Here is a 22,078-nt window from a genome sequence, read left to right as displayed (position 1 = left end):
ACAAGGCAGGGGAAGTAAAAAAAAAAAAAAAATGGCTTGGGGGTGGGTGGTGGGGGGGTGGGTGGGGTCGGGGGTCTGGGGGGTAGACAAGCAGGGGAAGTAAAAAAAAAATTTTTTTTTTTGGCTTGGGGTGGGTGGTGGGGGGTGGGGTTGGGGGTCTGGGGGGTAGACAAGCAGGGGAAGTAAAAAAAAAAAAAAAAAAAATTGGCTTGGGGTAGGTGGTGGGGGGTGGGGTGGGGGTGGGTGGGGTCGGGGTCTAGAGGGTAAACAAGGCATGGGTTAATCCCTAAATCTGGATCCGGGTCAAAGGAAGTTGTTGGATCTATTGGGTTAAATGGTAGATTAGGTAGAACACATAAAAAATGGCCAAATATTGATATTTTAAATTTTGTGGACAAAATTTAAGTTTCAATCACCAATATTTCTTAAGAGAATAGATGAAACCTGATGTTAAAATAGCAAGAGAGACATGAACGAATGAGGTGCAAGCTCTTAAACTCCCCAAATAGCTTATCCCAATCCAGCACGAAAGTCTTCCTTCTTCTCTAATCTTGATATCTTACTATCAATTCTCAATATGACACTCAAACCACATAAATTGAACAATTACTTGTATAAATAAAACTCTTCTATATTACAAAGTGAACGTCCCCTTGCAATGTATAAATATTTTCTATTTATACTACTCTAAGCAGCGAGGGGAAAATCGTATTTCTCAATATTCACATACACAAAATGAACCAGTTGCAATTACAATGAGAATTTCGCTAAATCTAACGATTAACTAACTAGGTTTGTCTACTTCTACTTCAGGGCTGCAATTCTGGATCACGTGTTCTTCAAGAAAAGTTGCAAGCCATGAGACCTTAGGGCTACATACTCCTTATAATGAAAAGGACTCAAGTCCCAGATGCCACATGGGGCTTATCTCGAAGACGGCCCTGTTGAACATGGTATTTGTGTATTTAAATAAAGAATTCATATTTGTAGGGCTGTAAACATAAGGATTTTTATTGTCTTTTCTTGATGTTCTTCATTGTGTACAAAGCGCCCTTTTATAGGGTGAAGAAACAATATACAAGGAAAGAATAAACTACTATAATCAAGGATCTTGATTGATCCTTGATTACTTACACTACAAAAAAATGCGTATTTACCGGCGAAAATTACCCGCGGCGATTTTGCCGTCGGTAGCTAACGGCGGCACGGCGGCGGCATTTCAGGCGACCCGAACTTTCGCAATCACCGGCCAATTACCGACGGCAAAATCGCCGCCGGTAGGTAGCGGCGGCGACGCCGCCGTTAATTTTAAAATACGCAATAATTAATTAATTTTATATAATTAACGGCGGCAATATTGCAGCCGCTAATTAGCGGCGGCAATTGCCGTCGGTAATGGTTAAAATATAGGGCAGCGGGTTTTCCTTCTTTTTTCAGTTTCTGCGCCGCACACAACAGAAAATCCCCCCCCCCCTTCCCCTGCTGCTGCTGCTTCCGCTGCTGCTGCTTCCGGTCCGACCGCCGCCGCCGCCCAGCAGGTAACTCTCTCTCTCTCTCTAGATCTATATATATATATATATATATATATCTCATTAATTTTAATTATATATATAATTATTTAATTTTCACTTATATTCTTTATTGTAGTTCGACGACCTCGTTTCACCGCCTTCTTCACGACACCCGCCGGAAACCACCACCGTACGCTCTCTTATTTATTTATTTAATTATTTAATTATTTAATTATGAATTTATTTATGTATTTAATTATATATTAATTAAATAGATTTATTTGTTATATATAGTTAATTAATTTATAATTGATTTTGTTTATAACTAAATTATATGAAGCATGATTAATTTTAAATTATATTAATCCATTTAATATATGTTGTTAGTTTAATTTTAAATTATGAAGCATGATTAATTTTAAATTATATTAATTTTAATCAATTAGTTTAAGTTGTTTGTTAGAATAATTTATATATGTTGGATAATTTTGTTAAATTAAATGTTATGTGCTATGTGTTTATGAAATGTTATGTTATTATATATATTGTGGGATAGATTTAATCAATTTCTTAAGGATCTTCTCCATTTGGGATAGAAATTGATTATTTCTTAAGGATCTTCTCCCAACAAATGATTGTTTTTAATTTAATTACCCTGATTTTTATTGCTTTTATTTGTATTGTATTATTGCTTCGACATTGGGGGGCCGGGTAGACCTAGTATAGGCTTAGTAAATTAGGACCACTATGGTCACTATAGTTGCTGGTAGAGTCGAGCACTTGGTAGTTAGGATAGTGGGGTTATGCTGTCGAAATTTTGTTAGATTTCAAGTAATTTATTATATTTTATTTGTTTTTTTCAATTAGAATTTGCAAGAATGAGTGATAATCGTATGTGGATGTACGCGAGATACAATGATCGTACTGCATTTGAAACGGGGCTTGAGTTTTTCCTTGAGTGGGCGTTCAATCAAACGGCGTACACAGATGGACAAGGTAACATTAGGTGCCCGTGTAAGAAGTGCAAGAATCAAGCGTATTTAGATGTACCTACGGTCAGAAAACATGTTAGTAGGCGTGGATTTGTCCTGAATTACAAAGTTTGGGTTTCTCACGGGGAAGCACCGCTGTATATGCCGAGAGAACATGCTATAATGAATGAGGATGATGGATTATACAATAACTACGAAAGGATGGTGCATGACCATGCTGGACCTAGTAATTATCAAGATCCTCCAAATCTGGAGCAGCCGCCCAATAATGACGCTCAACAGATTTATAACATGTTGGATGCAGCGGATACTCCATTGTACGCAGGATGTGACACGTACACACAATTAAGCTGGATGACTCAATTCATGAGCATAAAGACTGAAAGCCACATGTCAGAGAGGACTTACAATCAGATGTCTTCGATGATGAAAGCTGCTTTACCAGAGGGTAACAACTGTCCAGAAGACTTCTATAGTACGAAAAGAAATCTACGTGGTTTGGGTTTGCCAGTAGAGAAGATCGATTGCTGTGTTAATAACTGCATGTTGTATTGGGGGGAAACTAGTGAGCTACATAGTTGTATGTTCTGTGACCAATCACGATATAAGGACAGCTTGCGTGCATCTGGGAGTCCCTTCACAATCTGTAGCCCATGATTTGTCACAATAGGTATTTTCGCTGGTTTGCAATCCAGCATTCCTGTCTCTGCAAGAAGATCTAGAGTGTATTTCTTCTGACTGATGAAGATCCCTCTCTTTGATCTGAGTACTTCAATGCCAAGAAAGTACTTCAGTCTCCCTAAGTCCTTCATCTCGAATTCTTTGAACAGGCTTTCTTTCAACTTCTGAATTTCTTCTAAGTCATCCCCTGTTATGATCATATCATCAACGTAAATGACTAAGCAAGAAATAGGATCACCTCGCTTCTTCAAGAATAAGGTGTGGTCTGCGTTGCTTTGTTGGTACCCAAACTTCTTCATAGCTTCGGTGAAACGTCCAAACCCAGCCCTGGGAGACTGTTTGAGGCCATATAGAGTCTTCTTCAGTCTGCACACCTCACCTTCTTCAAAGTCATCTGAAAAGCCTTGAGGAACATCCATGTAAACCTCCCTTTCCTCCTCGAGTTCTCCATGGAGGAAGGCATTTGTAACATCAAATTGGTGAAGATCCCAGTCTCTGTTGGCAGCTATATAGATAGAAGAACTCTGACGGTGTTCATCTTTGCCACAGGTGAAAAAGTCTCCTCATAGTCAATCCCATACATCTGTGTATATCCTTTGGCAACCAGTCGAGCTTTGTATCGCTCAATCGATCCATCTGGTTTTCTTTTGATGGTGAAAACCCATTTACATCCAACAGTTTTCTTTCCCTTTGGTAATCTACACTTTTCCCAAGTATGATTACGATCCAGAGCACTGATTTCCTTTTTCATGGCGGCCCTCCAATGCTCAATTTTGAGTGCTTGTTCTGCTGATTGTGGAATCTCCTCATCATATAAGGCTGCTTCATAGGCAGTGGCGGTTTTGGATAAGTTTCCCTTGGCGAAATTTCCAATAGGGTACCGAGTATTCTTTCCAAACTTTTCTGGAGAGTATCGTTTGGGAGGAATACCTCTAGTACTCCTAGGAGGCAAGACGTATCTCCCGGCATCACCATCTGCCGTATTATCCTATTCTTCTACACCAATCTGAGGAATATGATCAGTTGAATAGGAAAGAACAGTAGGTTCTGAATTTCTTACCGGAGATATCGGATGAGGAGATATGGGATGCTGAGGCGGAGAAGAGATTGATTCTGAAGTGGATGAGAGCTGCTCGGTGGTAAGGTTAACAGTCTCTGGTGGGCCTGCTTCAGGACTTGGCATTGGTAACCAGCTTAACACGTCTATTTCACTCTTTTCCTCACTCTTCCCCTGACTGTTAAGGTGGGTATCATAAAAATATTCGATTTCAAGGAAATCACAATTCATCGTGGTTAAGACTTGACGGGTCTTTGGATTGTAACACCTATAACCTTTTTGGTTAACCCCATATCCTACAAAGACATACTTAAGGGCACACGGAGAGAGTTTAGTTCTTTCATGTTTGGGGATATGAACAAAGACTGAACACCCGAATACCCGAGGTTGAAGAGTAAGTGTAGGAGGGACAGAGGCCAAAGTGGATAGTTTTTGCAGAGGGGTTCGTAACTGGAGAGTTCTAGTAGGAAGACGATTTATGAGATAGACTGAAGTGGCGACAACTTCAGGCCAGAAGTGAGTGGGCACTTTAGATTCAATTATCATAGCCCGGGTCATTTCAAGAAGGATTATATTTTTCCGTTCAGCAACGCCGTTTTGTTCGGGGGTATGGGGGCAAGTGGTTTGATGGATTATCCCTTTTTGTTGACAAAATTTTTGCATAGAGTGATTAACAAATTTCCTCCCATTATCGGTTCTAAGGGTCTGAATTTGTTTTTGAAATTGAGTTTGAACCAGGGCAAAAAAATGGGTAAATTTTTCAAAAACTTCAGACTTATGTTTGAGAAAGTATACCCACGTCATCCTAGTACAGTCATCAATAAAAAGCAGGAAATACTTAAAAGCTTGACCCCCCGAAACAGGAGATGGTCCCCAAATATCAGAATGTACTAAGGAAAAAATAGAGTCAACATACGAATTATTGGGTTTAAAAGACTGTCTGTGGCTCTTAGCCAAAACACAAGTTTCACATGATAATGACTCATTTTTTACTAACTCGGGAAACAAAATTTTAAGATAACCCGTGGATGGATGCCCTAACCGACGATGCCAAAGCCAAGCTTCCCGGTCAGCAGTCCCGTGAGCCATCATCACCTTGCCTTGTTGAGCTATCTCATCCACGTAATACAATCCATCCCGCTCAGTGCCACGTCCAATAATCTCCCCCGTCCTGATATCTTGAAGAAGACTGAAGTGAGAATGCATGACCAGGGTATAATTGAGATCTTTTGTAACATGGCTAATAGACAAGAGTTTATGAGAAAGAGAGGGAACATATAGACAGTTTGAAAGACGAAGAGTAGGGGAGATTTCTATAGTTCCGGCTCATTCAACACGGGTCAGGTCACCGTTTGCAGTTTGAACATGTGTTCAGTATGGTGGTGATGACTCAAGGATATCAGTTCTCTCAAAAGTCATAGTATCAGTAGCCCCACAGTAAAAAATCCACCTTTTATCTCTATCCTGTTTATCACTAGAGATTTGATATGCAGCGGAAGTATTTAGTGGATTTCTACATGATTGGGAGGTATTTTTAGTATTGTGTAGAAAACTAGGGTACTTATGTAATTTATGGGAATCTAGAGGGGCAGATTGTATAACATGGGGTGATATTTGTAGTTTAGAACAACTTACGGGAGCCATTTGTAATAAATGAGAATTTGGGAGACTTATGGGCAAGACATGGGGTTCTTTATGGAAATAGGCAAAATTAGGAGGGTTTGGTGTAAAAACACCAAACCCTATACCTGAATTTTGAGAGTAGGCGCCTCCCTCATTCACTCCTCCCCCATTCACGCCAGTCACCTCCTCAAATCGCCCTCCTCCATTCTGCCCAAACTCCGGCGACCGGTCCACGGCCAACGTCGCTGCTCCGATCTGCTCCTGTTTGTCTCCACTTCCACTTGCCATTTTCCCTTTGGCGAGCTTTGATTTATCTTCCATTTTCTGATTTTGAGGGTTCCCTGAGCACGGTGGTTTGCTTCTGCTGGCGGCGGTGTGTGGTGGTCGGCCCTCCGGCCGTTGAGTAGGGCGGTGAACGACGGTGAGTCCGGCTCTGCCCCCTCCCGATGATGATAAGGCGTTGATGTCGGCGTGGTTGGTTGCCGGCTGCAAGATTTGCAGTCGGGCGGCCTCTCTTCTCACTTTCGAGAACGCCGACTCCGCTGAGGGAGCCGGGATTTCTTTGGTTCTGTGGCTCCTTGGTTGTTGGGTTACCTCGTTTGTATTTAGTTTTGGTTCTGAGGTTTGTATTTCTCTCGACATTCTGATCTAATTTTTAGGAAGGAGGAAGGAAAAAAAAACGGCAGTTTGGCTGCCTTGATTTGGGTCGAGAAAGGTTGAGGAAAGGCAATGGAACAATGAGGAATTTTTTCTGAGTTCCAAGGATAACACCTGCTTTGATACCATGTTGAACATGGTATTTGTGTATTTGAATAAAGAATTCATATTTGTAGGGCTGTAAACATAGGGATTTTTATTGTCTTTTCTTGATGTTCTTCATTGTGTACAAAGCGCCCTTTTATAGGGTGAATAAACAATATACAAGGAAAGAATAAACTACTATAATCAAGGATCTTGATTGATCCTTGATTACTTAATTACATCTTATCCAATATTTTCCACAATTATTTTCCACAGGCCCGCTCTCTTCTACATCTTTGTTGTCAATATCAACCATGTCCAATCAAGCCACGTGAGTTCAGGATCTTTATTTATTACTAGCCCCGTCGTAGGTAGTGTTGCACAGGATGTATAGAACAATAGTAATAATAATAAAATATATTGGGATCCTCATCCCTATCAAAAATGTATTTACAGAGCCCATGGTTCAACTATATGTACTATACAACGCTGAGCTTCCGGATTCACTCCACATCCGCTACTCCCCCTAGCTTCGTGAACTAACTATTTCTCGTGAGTTCAACATAGGATCTTGTGCTCAGCGCTGTCATATCAAAGTTGTTTTTTGGCTTTCAATTATGACTGTCATTCCATCATTCTTTTGATTACATCATTAAAATTTGAATGCACTTTTCCAAATTCTAAGAGGAGACTTTTCGCGTTCGAAGTAATCGGGAGCCCATTTTTATTTCATATTCTTGGTTGAATCCGAACCACCCGATTTATAATTTACTAAGGCAGCACAGAGCCCTAGATGAAACCATCCCATCATTTATATCCCATCTCCTTATATAAACTTCGTTTTTTCATATATTCACACTTTTACTCTTTCTGCCATTGAAACCGTTCTCAAACTCTTTACCACTCCAATTTCTTGCGAAGGGACAAGCTTTATTCTCCGTCACCGTTGTCATGCATTCTTCCACCATTGTGCTTCGTTGGATCTATCAATAATTGTCATTAAGGCAAGTATATTTCTAGTGCTTATCGATTTAGTGTTGCACGCAATTGACGTTTGGCCAAATGTTCATCTGGAACAGGGACCACAAATGATAGAAATTTAGGAAACGGATGGAGTATTTAAATTAATAGAAATTATTGTTTTTATTATCAATAAGTGTAATTCATAAATGATACTCCCTCTGTCCCATTACAAATGTCACATTACTTTTGGGCGCGAAGATTAAGAAATGTGTAATTAATAGATAAAGTGGATTGGTGGAGATTGTTTAAGTATTAGGTATAGAGAGAGAATATGTTGCCAAAAAAGGAATAAGACATTTGTAATGGGACAGAGAGAGTAATATTTTGTCAGTTTTATATAGCTAACATTTTCACCTGCGCAATGCCTAGGAAACGTTTTCATATATCTTTATATATATATATAGGGAAGGGCTATAATAAAAACACTTTTAAGTGTATAAAATATAAATGAATCTTGTACATTAGATCTTGATTGATCTAATGGCTTGAAATTAGCTTAATAATATCTCCAACATTACACGGCTGATACACTTGAGGTTAAGAGAGTAAATTTGCAATATTTATTTCGGTTATTAAGATTTGTGTAATTAAACAAATATTTGTTTCCATATATTATCAATTCAAATCACTAAACTTTTAATAAAATCCTAACCTAGACGTCCAACACTTTTTTATCTATCCGCAAAACAATTACCAATTCAGTTTTTGTATCATCAATCTTGAAATATTAACGAAAGTTTTCTGAATTCATCATTTTTAACATCTATCACATCTGATGTTGTTTCTAATATATATATATATATATATATATATATACTATTTTTTATTATTCAATGTACAATATTTCCCATGGCTTTATTTAGAAATTTGTAATAGTATTACTTATAATTCGTGACTACATTAAATTAAATTTGCAGAGTATTATATATAACTAGTACGCCCTCCCGTGCGATGCACGGCGAGCATCGAAATTATACGACTTTTTAAATAATTATAATTTATTTGTTCCAAGTCTATTTTTATATATTTTATAATATATGCATATGTAAGAATAATAATATTTTCAAATTAATGCATACAACAATATGAAAATTTTAAACATTAATTATAACTTCATTGTGTTTTTATTTAAGCATGAATTAAACCTAGTATCACTCACACACACACACACACACACACATATATATATATATATATATAATTTTTATCATTAGCTCATTAATGGACCACTATGAGAAAATTATTATCCGTTTAAATTAATATTATTCTACATCACAATTTAAAAGAGAAATTTGTTTGTGAGTAATAATACTTATTGATTATCACGTGAAAACTCATCATCTATCTTATATAAATAAGTAGCTATAAAAAGTATAAATACTTAGCTATAAAAACTATGAGTGTAATCTCTCAGTAAATACCTGTATCATATTTTATATAATTTGATCACATAATTATGTTTATTTTTTAAAAAAATATTAACTATATATACGAAAAAGGATTAAAAATTGAATGAATAATATTAAATATATATACTAAATTATACTGAATCATCTATTCAAAAGTTCAACATTAGATGCTCACTAAAGTGCACTAATGCGGCACAAATAATATGTGGAATTAGTCTTTTAAATATTTTAAAATATAGTTACTTTTTTAATTTAAAATATCTTAAAGTTTTCTATTACTAAAATAATTTTATTTAATATTTCTAAAAATAATATATGAAGTAATAATAAGGATAAAATAGAATAATTATATATAAGTTATATTTTAATATTTATGTAAAAGATTAAAAATTAATTTAACGAAAAATAATAATATTGTATACGAAGAAAATTTCATTTAATACACATGTCATATAAAGGAGGTAATATGAATTGATCGACCACACTATATCAAAGTTTATATAAAAAAAAATGGATAGATGAGCATTATTTTAGAAAAAAATTGTTGGGCGTAAATCTCTTTAGATATGAAAATTTAAAATGGGCCGAATTAAATAATTCAAGCTCGTTATGATAGTAATAAATTATAAAATAAACAGATATGAAACAAAATAAAATATACCAACAAACGTTAATTATAGTATTAAAAATCAATCTTCATTACATACATCATTATTCTCTTGGCACAACATTAGTTATTTAGTTATACTCCAATTATTTACACCAAACTCAAACTCAAAAAAATATCATTTAATTATCTTTTTTCAGTTTACTTTTTATACTTCAATCATATTATATATATATATATATATATATATATATATATAAATTAAATTATACAAAATATACATTCACCCCAAAAAATTTCAATTTCTAATTTTATATAAAATAAATATTATACCTAAATTTAATTATTAATAAATAAAAAGTATTAAATCTATTATATATTAAGTAAGTAAAAAAAATACACAATTTAAAAAATAAAATACGTCAAACATATGGTCGAACACATAAATTTAAAGCAAATTCATTTGAAGTATTAATCTATATATTATATAAAACACCAGTTTAACGGTAAAATTTTAGCGCCAAATTTTATCTCTCCCACGTTCTTTCTAACTTATTAACCACGATTGAATTCTTCTCCCACGATTTTAATGAATATTTCTCAACATCTGAAACCTTTTTCATCAACCTCTTTTCTTCCAGATTTTTAATCGCCGATCCATCGCCACCAAAACTCAATTGAAGATTCGGCCGCCATTTCTCGGTCGTCAACTGCCGCCTTAGCGCCGCCGCCTCAGACCGACGTCGCCCAAAACGGTAAAAGCAAAACCAATCAGTTTCTTCATCTCTCTCTCTCTGTGTTTCTATTATTCTCCCATGATTTTAAAGAAAAATTCCCAATATCTGAAATTCCTTTCGTCAACTCTTTTCCAGATTCCACAACCGCTCCTCGCTATTCCATCGCTCACCAAACTCAATCGAAGGCTCGACCGCCATTTCTCGGTCGTCAATCGCTGCCCTAGCATCGCCGCATCAGACCACTGTCGCCCAAAACGGTAAAAGCAAAACAAATTGAGGCTGCCATTTTTCACTCTGTTTCTATTCTTAATCTCTTATTCAACATATTTGAATTCACATGTGAGTGTGCGTCTGTGCAGACAGTGTGTGCAAAGCAAGACACAAGATCAGTCAATACATCGAGGCCACTGCATCAGAAATTAGAGAAGTGTTTCTAGAAGTTCCGGTACTAATTTCAACTTCATTTTTTTTCGTAAGTTATTTAAAATTTAAAGTGAATTTTTGAAACTGGATTTTTAAAATCAAGATCGGATTTTGGTTTGAAAACAACCAACATCAAACATGGTGGTTCACTGTTTATCATCTTGAAATACTGCAATGTAGAACTTCGGCTGATGCAGCCCTCTACGTGCGGCAGATTCGCCGATTGGAAGGGTGTCATGTTGGTGTATTTCTGTGCATATATTCTCTTTTTTATTTCAGTGCACTTTTTAGAGCTGTTTCACTCTTCACGCATAACTGTGGACATATGTTTTAATGATTTTTTGGAACATAAAGTTGAAAGTAGTGTTTTGCGTATGTATTCTTCTCCTTGAAGTGTCCATATATACCTCTAATGATTGATTCTTATGTGCTTATAATTTGTAATTATTGACAGTAAAATTCGGCAATTGGAAGATAAGTAGTTCTAATATTATTTTATATGTGACTTTCACTCTATTGATCTCAATATTATCGGAGTGACCGTTGAGTTATCGTCATCATGTTCTTTAAGTGATTTTTTAGTATACTCCAAATATTTTTTATTTATATTCTCTTTGATGAATTCTTTGAGTATACTGTTATTGTGACTGTTTTGTGTTAATTTTATGACAACTGAACTATTTTTATTTGGTAGCTTGAGTTCTAACTTAATGATTTGGTGAAGGAATTTGTGGATTAGATTATGTAATTATCTGAAAAGTTGGAAGATTACCGCTTAACTTTCTTTGAGACTATATTTTCTACCAGCTTATGCTTTTGAATTTGTACATTATATTCTTTTGATATGTGCTCTACCTTTTCAGATGACCATCTTAGTTGTTGTTACTTTTGTAGTTTGTAATATAGAATATTTTATTTTTATGATAAGAATAATTTACCAATTTTATTTGATGGAATATGAAAGCATTTCAGCATTGGGGATCATGAGATTATGGTGCTACGCCATTTGAGTAAGAAATCATGACGTCCATGCTAACTAACTTGTAAGTAAAAGGTATAAATTACTTTTTACAAATCATATTTACTTATCATTCTCTTGAGTTAAGCTAGAAATTATGTAGGATTCGAGAGGACAATAAAAATATATTAATGACAACAAAGTCTGTGGACACAAAAATATATTGAGGACAACAAAGCTCATTTCTTGAGAAATTTTATTTTAAAGTATTCACTAACTTGTCTCATATATAAAAAGGTCAAATTGTAATGCTTTTTTCCAAACTTAACCAAGAAAGTGATGAAAAGAGAGTTAGTCTTCTTGATTAATAACTGTCAAGGAAGAAAGAAGTGCAACAAATGACATATTACATGTATATAACTATTTGCACATTGCAGGTTATTATTCTCATGCACCATATGATATGACCTGGTGTGTGGTATTTCTCTGTAGCTAACTAGCTTTTGCTTTTTTTTTTTTATCTCCATTTTGAATAGTTCATGAGTATATTGTAATCAAAATAGAGAAATGTAAGTGTTAATCTATTCCAGAGTCGAACTCTGCCTCTCTTTAGAGTTTTACTAATTCTAACTTTATTTTGTATTTGTTTGTTATGTCTTGAGATTTTGGTTGCGATATACCAATATTTTGGGACTTGAACTCTAAATGCAGTTTGTTTATTTTCCTTTTATCTTAAACTTTTTGTTACTTTAAATCAAGTTTCATTTAATTGTTGACATAATGGTTCTAGATTTGGGTGCCTATTTCTCTCACGTTATGGTCACATTTAAGCAGTCATTTACATACTCACATATGTTTCTTCCTCTGTCATTGATAACTGTAGATGCTCCGATTGTTCAATGCACGTAATTTTGGCTATATGATCTTTTTGTTCACTATCATTACTATTCTTCATTGCTTATTTAAATTCCCCTTTTAGGCAATGTACTGGAAGCAATATGTTGAAACTCTCATGGTCGGCAACAATAATGAAGCAACAAAATAAGTTTTTAGTCGCTGTCTTTTGAATTTCTTGCAAGTTCCTCTTTCATATATTTTCTACAGTTTGCTGTTTTCTTTTGCAGTTTTGTGTTTGATGTAGTGGTTTATTATCTTATGTTATACTGTAGATTTTAGTGCTCATATTATCTCTTCCATATGTCTGCCCACATTGCAGTTTCTACTCTTTCACATGCTTTACTCATGTTGAGACCTAATCGTGCTTTCACAATTTCTATGCAGGCGCTGCTACATTCGCTTCATAAGGAAAGTTAATGATAAGAAGTGAATTGAGGATCAAGAGGAGACTAAGAAAGCTTTTGAATCATGTGCGTCTGAGAATGAAATAAATCAATTTGATTACTATGTGATGTTAACAAATATATTCAGAATTTGAGCTTTAGAAGGAAAGGCATTTTGTCAACAAAGGGTGGATCAGAGAATTTTCCAGTGAGAATCTGTGAGGCAAGATACTGATTTGCAGCCTCAGTGTAATGGATTCCATTTCAGTTTATGTGTTCTTTAGTGTCACTGTATCCTTTGGATGTCACCGAACTTCCATTCAAAACCTTTGTCTCCCCGCAGGGAACCCGACTGTCGTAGTTCAGCGGGGAACCTCCATATCCGCAGCACGCCATCAACGCCTGCTCGAATCCTGTAAGTCCCTCCATATATGTTATTCAATATTTTGCCAAAGTATTTCAAGAACAAGAGAAACTTTCTTATTCATTGTGCTTACCATATCTAGAGTAGTTTGCAATGAGGTTGGGCTTAATTGTGTAAATGTGGATATACGTGATGTTTGCATCTTGATACTGCATGCAGCTGTAGGTTGAATAACCTTGAAGCTTGATTGTGAGAGCTGACACATCCGAGCTCATCTAGCTTGGATGTGTCCCCTCCAAATTTGGCAATGTTTTGAGGCAGGCAGCCGAGGGGGCTCGTGTGGTGAATCCAGAAGTTTCTAGCCCCTTCATCGTACAGTTTCTACAAATATTTGATTCATCATCTTCTTCTGAGTTATGTATGATGTGTGTGAGATAACTATTCAAGGAGTAGCCTGCCAACCTTAATCCCATCTTCGAATTCTGATAAAACTATTGGGATTGAATTAAGTATTTGATCAAGCTCCTTGGAATATAAGGAGCCCGCAAGATCATTTTAGCCTATGTCGAACATGTAAAGCGCCTTCCCATAGTAATCCTGAGCTGACTATATTGAATTACTAGAAAGAAAGAAAGAAGAAGAAAAAAAAAGCAAGAAGCAGAGTGAATGGCAAAAGAAACAGAGTGCCCTCAATAAAGAAAATTAGGGCTGTATTGATTTTACTTATTTTTGTAATTTTATAATTTTGATTTTGATTATTATACTTATTTGTTTATGTGGGTTGCTAATTTAATAATTATCAGTTAGGACTTTTCATTTGGGATTATTTTTCAATTAATGGCTATGATAGATTAAGTTCATTTCTTATTTACTTCCTCCGTCCCGTCCACGAAAATATGTCTTAACCTATTTTTAGTTTTAATTTGTTGGCCATTTTCTCTACTCACCGACTTGAGGGTTCCTTTTTTCACTTACTAAATAAATAACACAAATTTTCTATAAATCCATGTCATCCTTCTTTAGATCTTATTTTACTTGTACAGAGGGAGTAGTACAATTTTTAGAAATTAGAAACTAATTAAACTTAAAACATTTTATCTATTATAATAAGGAACTGAATGATATTTTATAATAAAGTTGAAATATATCTTATTGTGATTTTAGGGTTAATTACGCCAAAAACCATGAACTTTGGGCCCATTTCCAAATTTTCCATGAACTTTGTTTTTTATCAAATTTTCCCTGAACTTAAGGGCGTGATCAATTTTTCCATGATTTTGACCTCCGGTAATACTCCGGTCTGAGCTGGCTCCTACGTGGCAATACCGAGCTGACAAGGCGCCTACGTGGCTCGGCTCTCTCTCTCTCTCTTCCCCAACCACACTCATCTCTCTCTCTCTCTCGGCTCCTACGTGGATCGTTCTTCTTCTTCCCCAAACACACTCATCTCTCTCTCTCGGTCCCTCTGTCCGCGGCCGCCGCTGCCGGCGAGCGGCGCGGCTGCTCCATCTCTCTCCTTCCCTGAACTCTCCTCTCTCACCCTCTCGCCTCTATCCCTCTCGCTCACTCTGCCGGAAACAGGACAGCAGACACCACTAACGCGGTGCGCCGCCGCCTGTTCCTCCTCTCCGGCCACACGGCCGCCGTCTCCTACTCCCTCCTCTTCTCTCATTCCCTCTGTCACACTCTCACACGCGCACGGACATGGCGTAAGCCGCGCCGCCGCCCGAAATCGGTAAACCCTAACTCCTCCTCTATTTCCCCCTTTTTTTTCTTTTTCTCATCTTCTTATTTTTTTCCCTCTTTGGCAGATCGGAGACGACGACAGGTTCACCGCCGCCGCTCCATTCTCTCTCCACCACGCACCACCTTCCCCCACCTTCGCAAAACCAGATCCGCCCCCACCAACCATCTCTGCAGATCCGCCGCCTCCCAGATGCAGCAGTGGGGTTTGGGCTCGACTGCTGCTGCTCGATTTCCGGCGAATTCCACCACCCCCTCTGCTCTGGCCGAGAGCAGCTCTGGCTCTGCTCTGCCTCCGGCACCCGCACCAGATCCGGCGCCCCTGCCGCCGCCGCGCCAGTCACCTCCACCCCTCGCAGATCCGCCGCCCCAAATCCCGATCTGAAAATTGGAAATTCAAACAGGACGACGTCGTTTCACGAGTATAGGACGACGTCGTTTCTTCACATCGTCGCCGGTGCCAAGTCAGCTTTCAGGTGACTTAAATGGTGCCAAGTCAGCAGTCAAATTGGGGATTTTCGAAAATCATGGAAAAATTGATCACGCCCTTAAGTTCAGGGAAAATTTGATAAAAATCAAAGTTCATGGTAAATTTGGAAATTAGGGTATAGTTCATGGTTTTTGGCGTAATTAACCCGTGATTTTATACACTAGAAATATCGTTACATGAATAATATCAGTAAAATTATAGCCCTAAAAAATTTAAATTGTATAAATATATATAAATTTAGTACTATAAAATTAAAATATCGTTATGGATTAATTTGAGTTTGAAAAAACTATCAAATGGAAAGTAATGTTTTTTAAAAAATAACATTGTTATAAAATCTTAAAACTCGAAAATACTTTATTTAATAAGTTACTTAGTATAACTTATATATATATAACAATTGTTATGCATTGCACGGGATTGGTTTAGAGAATTCATACTCATAAATTTAGAATATTTATTATGTGATATTTTATGATTTTGATTTTTTTTCTATTAAATTGGGAGGAGGTGGGGCAATGAAGATCAAATCTTTAACATGGAAGGGTGTTCACCCCTTGGATGTCCCAAAAATATTTTATTTATAAAGTTCGTATTTAAACAAAATAATTGGTGTTTTTTTTTTTTTTTTCTGTCAGAAAATATATTCAAGTATATGTAAGTAGATGGTTTATACATCTTAAAATGTATGTATGATACATGACTAATATTCATATTTATTTATTGAAAATATCATTTTATTTCGATTCTCGCCGTGCATCGCACGGGTGGTTATACTAGTTAGGCCTAAAAAGAAAGAATATAACCATAAACCTAGTAATTATAGAAAGCAATAATTAAATTAATTAAGTCTAACAATTAGTTGAAGCCCAAATTATAAAAATACAACATAAGAAAGAATCCCTATTTGAAACCCAAAATTCACGCCCAAATTTCAGTCGGCGCTCTTCTTCTTCTTCACTCTACACGCACACCCATTCTCCGCCCTTCTTTTCTTCACGTACATTTCTCAGAACCGCTGAGGCCATCTCGTCGCCGCATGGACAGATCCGCGCCGCCTTCTCTAGCAGCAGCCGCAACACGCCACATCGCCTTTTTCACTCGCCATTTCCACCTCTCTTTCACTCTATGTATTTTCCGTAGCCCCGCATCTCTCTCACCTATCACTCATCGTCGTATGGATCATCTTGCCTTCAAAAACAGAAGCCGCAGCACCACTCAGGCACCCAGAAGTCTGCCTCTCCGGCCTCGGCTCCCCCATATGGCCTTAAAAATAGCAGCCAACACATAGCTCATGTATGCCTTCAAGCATCCCTTTTTTCTTCTCATTCTCCTTCTCCATCCACGAATTTTGAATACTTAGAAGCTGTGATCCTGTGGGTTCGCGAATTTTTAAAAAAAATTTGGCTACAATTTCTTGAGAACACCGATTTAGTGGAACAATCTTTGATACATTGAGAAATAAAATAGTGCATTGCTTTGAACAGTGTAATTCTTTCAGGGAATGAGTGCAGAGAGAAGTGGGAAATGATAAATGAAAATGATTTGGTATTTATAACTTGTAAATCTGAACGTTGTTTTTGTAGCAGTTTGTTATTGCCTTTTAGTAGTGGGTTGCTGCAGTTCATTTGTTAATTGGTGTAGTGGGTAGTTATGGAATGCATAAATATGGTGGAGAAAGTTTTAGGATAGAAAATGAAGAGAATGCCGTGGAATGCCTTCAATATATTTGCCCTTTACATGTAGTTTTACTTGCTAAATTGCCACAAACTGTGTTTTCATATAATAGATAGATTCGTAACAAAAGTACTTCCAATTTATGCATGGAATGAAAAAATTTCGTGTTACATGAAAATATATTTCATAACAAAAGTACTTTCAATTTTTAACAAAAGAACTTCAGAAAATTTAGAACATAATTTTAACAAACGAACTTCAGATTCGTGCACAGAATAAATTTTTTCCATGAATTATAATAAAATTAACAACTTTGCACCTCTAAAATTCGTAACAATGTTACTTATAATTCGTGACTACAAAATATGTTTGGGGTTTTCAGTGTTTTCGCCAGAAGTTTGTAGAAGGTCAAGAGAGAGAATGGGAGTAAACAAAGACTTATTATGCTTTCAAATTCAAGGAAAACGCAATTATTCGTTTAATTAATTCTACATTGAATTCATTTAAGTGAATTGATATCTGATTTTAAAAATAAATCTTTCCAAATTCATGGGTGCCAGAATCGAGGCATACAAAGTTAGACGAAAGGTAATTCGTAACAATACTACTGATTCGACCATAAAAATATTACTGATTCGTAACAGTTCATATTCTAATGTAATTGGTAACAATTCATATTATGACTTGTGTTTACATTAAAGATTATACAAATTATAACAATACTACTGATTCGACCGTAAAGTACAATTGCGACTGTATTCCCACCAATTCATACCAAAATGCCTAACATCCAATAACCAATTAAATACTTCACAAGTACAAGTCATTTCACACATAACAATAACAATCATAACAAGTACAAACATCTTCAATATCTACAGCTTGTCACCAAAAAATGGATTTGCCTCAATAAGCTTCTTCAGTTCAACTAGTATAACAGCTCGTGCAGATCTTGTATCTCCATACTTGGAGAGCTGTTCGTTGTCCCCGACACATATTCAAGTACAAACATCTTATCGCGATGATGCCAACAAATCACGAATGAACAAGTACCTAAAGTTCTCAAATGTCAACAGTTGAGTTATCTCCTTAAAAAGATCTTCATTAAAATCTTACAATCAAATTATATATAATACCTTCTTGGTTTCCAGCATCTAACAGTAGTTTCTCTACGATATGAATATTACACCCTTCTCCTTACATAACCTCTTTGCCCTTACCTTTACCTTAAGAATTAAAGAAAATTTTATTAGCACCATGTATGTACTAATAGAAATACAGTTTTTAACAACACAAACATGTTTATTAATATACCATAGAAAGCAAATACCATGCACATAAAAACATATATACCATCCCTAGAAGAAACTAAACAATCACTTAAGAGCAGAAGAAGCTTCAAATTAATATTCATTCTAAGGCCAGAAAAATCTATATATGTAAATCAAAATAAACTTTTCGATACATGCTCATGTTTCAAAGACACTGGTAAACTTACAAATTGTTCCAAGGCCAAACCAACTATGGTACATAACGGATGCTTACAGATTCGTAATAAATACAATAAAATTCGTAATACAAATATATTACAACTAGGGTACATACCAAATAAAACCTAGTTCACTCAATCAAAAAAAAAAAAAAAAAAACTGAACAAAGTAACAAAAAAAAGACACTATAGTTTACGAATCGTAACAACTATACCAAAATTCGTAACAAATATAGAGTACACAACAACTAAGTATTATACTTTTAGCTGATTGGCAGCTATGATCCTCGTGTACCATGAATTGATCTCCTACTTTTTCTTTACCCACGCACATAAACCCACATTCGCACCCAAAATTAAAAAAAAAAATCGATAACTGAAATCAATCGGATGAAGAGATTCTTTAAAAAAGCAAAGCATGATAAAATTGGATTAAGAGATTCTGTAAAGACCACACACAAATCGGATGATACAAAGCAAAGCATGATTAAACCCAATTTTGGACCACAAATCGTTTAAAGACAAGAGGGACTTTCTTAAATTTGATTCTTCACATAAGCAACCGATTCTTCACAACAATCCAAGAAATTTAAGAGAGAGATATAGAGATTGCAGATGGGTTCCACAAAAAAAACCCCCTGTTACGAATCTTAAGCCAATGTAAAATAACAAAAATCTAATGTTACGAACCTCCAGAACCACTCTTCGTCTTTGTCATTACGTCTCTCCAAAACCCTAGCTAGATTCATCTCCTTCTCTAAGCGCCGGGACTGGAAGATTGTGGATAGGATATATTTCATAAACCCTAGTTGTTAAGAGAGAGATATTTTTATGTGAATATCAATTACAAATGCCTCAAAATTCATAATATAGAAAAGTAAATATTATACCAATTTTTAGTCTTGTGCTAATTGAAAAAATCGGATCTTCAATTAGTTATATTGCGTATATTAATTAGCCCATTCAAATCATCTACAGAGAAATCATATCTGATATGGAATCAAAATCTTTCCATAACTATTGGCGACAGAATCGGAGCATACACAGATACACGGAAAGTCAAATTTTTTCTTTGACAATTATACCCTTTTTTCGCGTATTATTACGAATTACAAGTGAAAACTAAAAGAATCATCAATCTAATAAATTAATGATCTGGACCGTCAATTAAAGCTTGATGGACGATAAGATGTTATTCATAATTTATACACTTAAGAGTATTTTCATGGTAGCCCTACTCTATATATATATATATATATATATATATATATATTAAATCATTATCAGATCCCATGGATTGTTAGATGGGATTACAGTCTGGAAGAACAACGTTTCGATAAAATCGAAACAAAAATGACCGCTACCATACTTATAAGAAGAATTCTTCTAAAATGGTGGCCAAAAGAAAATTTCTTTGAAGAAGGAAGAACATATGACAAAAGAGGAATTTTATCTCTTAAATCATCTGCCAACATCATGAAAAATATGAATGCCCAAACTCCTTCTCATGATTTACTTCTTAAGGAACTTTTCCAAAAAAATGAACAAAGAATCTGTTCATTCTTTGTACAAAGAAGTTTTTGGAAAACCCTTTGCAGATAATGAAAGAGCTCACTCTACTTCAGTGGAAAATGAAAGAAGACTTATTGTTAAACAACAAAATTTTGAAGAAAGTGAACCAATGGATGAAGATGAAGAAGGTTCAAATTTTGATCTTGAAAAATTTCAAGAAGCACAGGACCCTAATGAGGAATGACGAGAGCAATGACGATTTTAGCTCACTCATTGCTTTTTCCTATTCACTTTTTGAAAATTGTGGCAAAAGATGCCTTTCACTTTTCTTTTTGACAACTTGACAACAAAAATTGTAGGATGTCCCTTTCTATATAAGATTGTATTATGTATTAAGGAGGGTACGCTTGAGTTTGCTCGCCCCCTTTTTTTCTATCCCCTTGTAAAATTGTTGTAATCATTTCCTTCTTGCTTGAAGTGCTGTAATCAAATGTAAGTTTTTATTTATTATGAGTTTAAATACGTCTTATCATGATTATATATTTGATGCTTATTATGATTATGTGATATTGAATAAAAACTCATAAAATTTCACAAACAACAGAATTTTAAATTTAAACTTCCGTAGTTTGTCACCGTCTGTGTCTATTGTGTGGTCGGTCAAGTTAAACAAAAACTTCTCTCATATGTAAAATAATATGGCTTTTTTGTTTTTAAAAGAAAGAAGAAAAAGAAGAAGAATATAATAATAATTATTAATTTTAATAAAAAAAAACTCCAGATACTTTAGAAATTGACAATAAGTTTAACATTAAACAGAGGCAAAATTAAAGCTAAAAAGAACATAGTTCCAATTAGATAAAATCCAATCCAAGCCCATACTACAGTAGAGGGTAAGATACTTAGGTGTTTGTGGCCCTCGTGTATATCTGTTGGCTTGCATGAGCCGAAACCCTTCTGATCAAACCTCTAGCCATCAGCTCCCTGATTGCTTTCCTTGCTAATGATCCACTGATCCTGAGACGACCGGAGAGAACAGAAGGAGTGATAAGTTTATACTTAGGTGCCTCAGTGAGCAATTTTTCGTAGGTCGACTTATCGAACAACACCATGTTGTTCACCTTCTCCTTTTGCTTTCCCTTGCTCCACTTCTTCTTCTTCTTCTTCTTCTGCTTGCCGCCACCGGATTTTGCCAGCTTGGAAGATGGTGGATGAGCCTTATCCTTTTTGGGAGCCATCGCAATGTGCGAGTACTGCGGCGGTGGTGGAGGGCGGCAGGTAGGTTTAGCTCAGAAAGAGTTGAGGCGAAGAAGCGAGAGGCTATAATAATAATAATAATAATAATAATAATAATAATAATAATAATAATAATAATAATAATAATAATTATTATTATTATTATTATTATTATTATTATTATTATTATTATTATTATTATTATTAATTGTTAGGTCCGGAGGGTCTCGAATAGGTGTATGGGGGGGGGAGAAATACACCTATAGGCTATTTTTCTTAAAATCAGAGGGATCTCAAGATAGAGATCAAAACGAAACTTTACACGCAAACTTAGACGTCTGTTAACTGAAATAAGTTTTGACCAAACAGGGTTGACGACTGATACTGAAATACTCTTCAGTTAAGAGTTATCAGTTAAGTCACTGGAACTTAACTGATGCACGTTAAGGCTTCAGTCGAGTTTGCTAAAACAAAGATGTTACAAGTCTTCCTGACTATCAGAGGATAGATCAGTCAGACTGATAA

The 22,078-nt window shown here is 35.6% G+C and overlaps 3 protein-coding genes, 1 long non-coding RNA gene and 1 pseudogene across 5 annotated transcripts; 2 read left to right on the top strand and 3 right to left on the bottom strand.

The window, feature by feature from the left end:
* Positions 1-1,499: 1,499 nt before the first annotated feature.
* Positions 1,500-3,160, top strand: LOC130985358 (uncharacterized). Its single transcript, XM_057908336.1, has 3 exons — positions 1,500-1,538; positions 1,648-1,701; positions 2,379-3,160. Exon 3 carries the CDS (start codon positions 2,390-2,392, stop codon positions 3,158-3,160), a length of 771 nt encoding a protein of 256 aa, XP_057764319.1. The 5' UTR covers positions 1,500-1,538; positions 1,648-1,701; positions 2,379-2,389.
* Positions 3,161-13,186: 10,026 nt separating this feature from the next.
* LOC130985275 (GDSL esterase/lipase At1g54790-like) lies at positions 13,187-13,879 on the bottom strand (annotated as a pseudogene).
* Positions 13,880-14,677: 798 nt separating this feature from the next.
* LOC130985218 (uncharacterized) lies at positions 14,678-15,766 on the top strand. The gene is made up of 3 exons (XM_057908093.1): positions 14,678-14,693; positions 14,745-15,141; positions 15,218-15,766. Exons 1-3 carry the CDS (start codon positions 14,678-14,680, stop codon positions 15,627-15,629), a joined length of 825 nt encoding a protein of 274 aa, XP_057764076.1. The 3' UTR covers positions 15,630-15,766.
* Positions 15,767-17,966: 2,200 nt separating this feature from the next.
* On the bottom strand, positions 17,967-19,729 carry LOC131006714 (uncharacterized). 2 transcript variants are annotated; one of them, XR_009095729.1, is made up of 3 exons: positions 19,496-19,729; positions 18,453-18,542; positions 17,967-18,369 (listed from the first exon to the last, which is right to left on the bottom strand). It is a non-coding gene; the product is annotated as an uncharacterized LOC131006714 (long non-coding RNA). The 2 variants fall into 2 exon arrangements; XR_009095728.1 differs by having other exon boundaries at positions 17,967-18,542.
* Positions 19,730-21,138: 1,409 nt separating this feature from the next.
* On the bottom strand, positions 21,139-21,575 carry LOC131006713 (40S ribosomal protein S25-like). Its single transcript, XM_057933858.1, has one exon. The coding sequence runs from the start codon at positions 21,553-21,555 to the stop codon at positions 21,220-21,222; it is 336 nt and encodes a 111-aa protein (XP_057789841.1). The 5' UTR covers positions 21,556-21,575; the 3' UTR covers positions 21,139-21,219.
* Between the last annotated feature and the right edge of the window lie 503 nt (positions 21,576-22,078).

This window comes from Salvia miltiorrhiza, chromosome 1 (genome assembly GCF_028751815.1).
Source record: "Salvia miltiorrhiza cultivar Shanhuang (shh) chromosome 1, IMPLAD_Smil_shh, whole genome shotgun sequence".
NCBI classification, from domain to species: Eukaryota; Viridiplantae; Streptophyta; class Magnoliopsida; order Lamiales; family Lamiaceae; genus Salvia; species Salvia miltiorrhiza.
The sequence above is the reverse complement of the archived record's forward strand: the minus strand, read 5'-3'. Positions and strand labels throughout refer to the sequence as shown.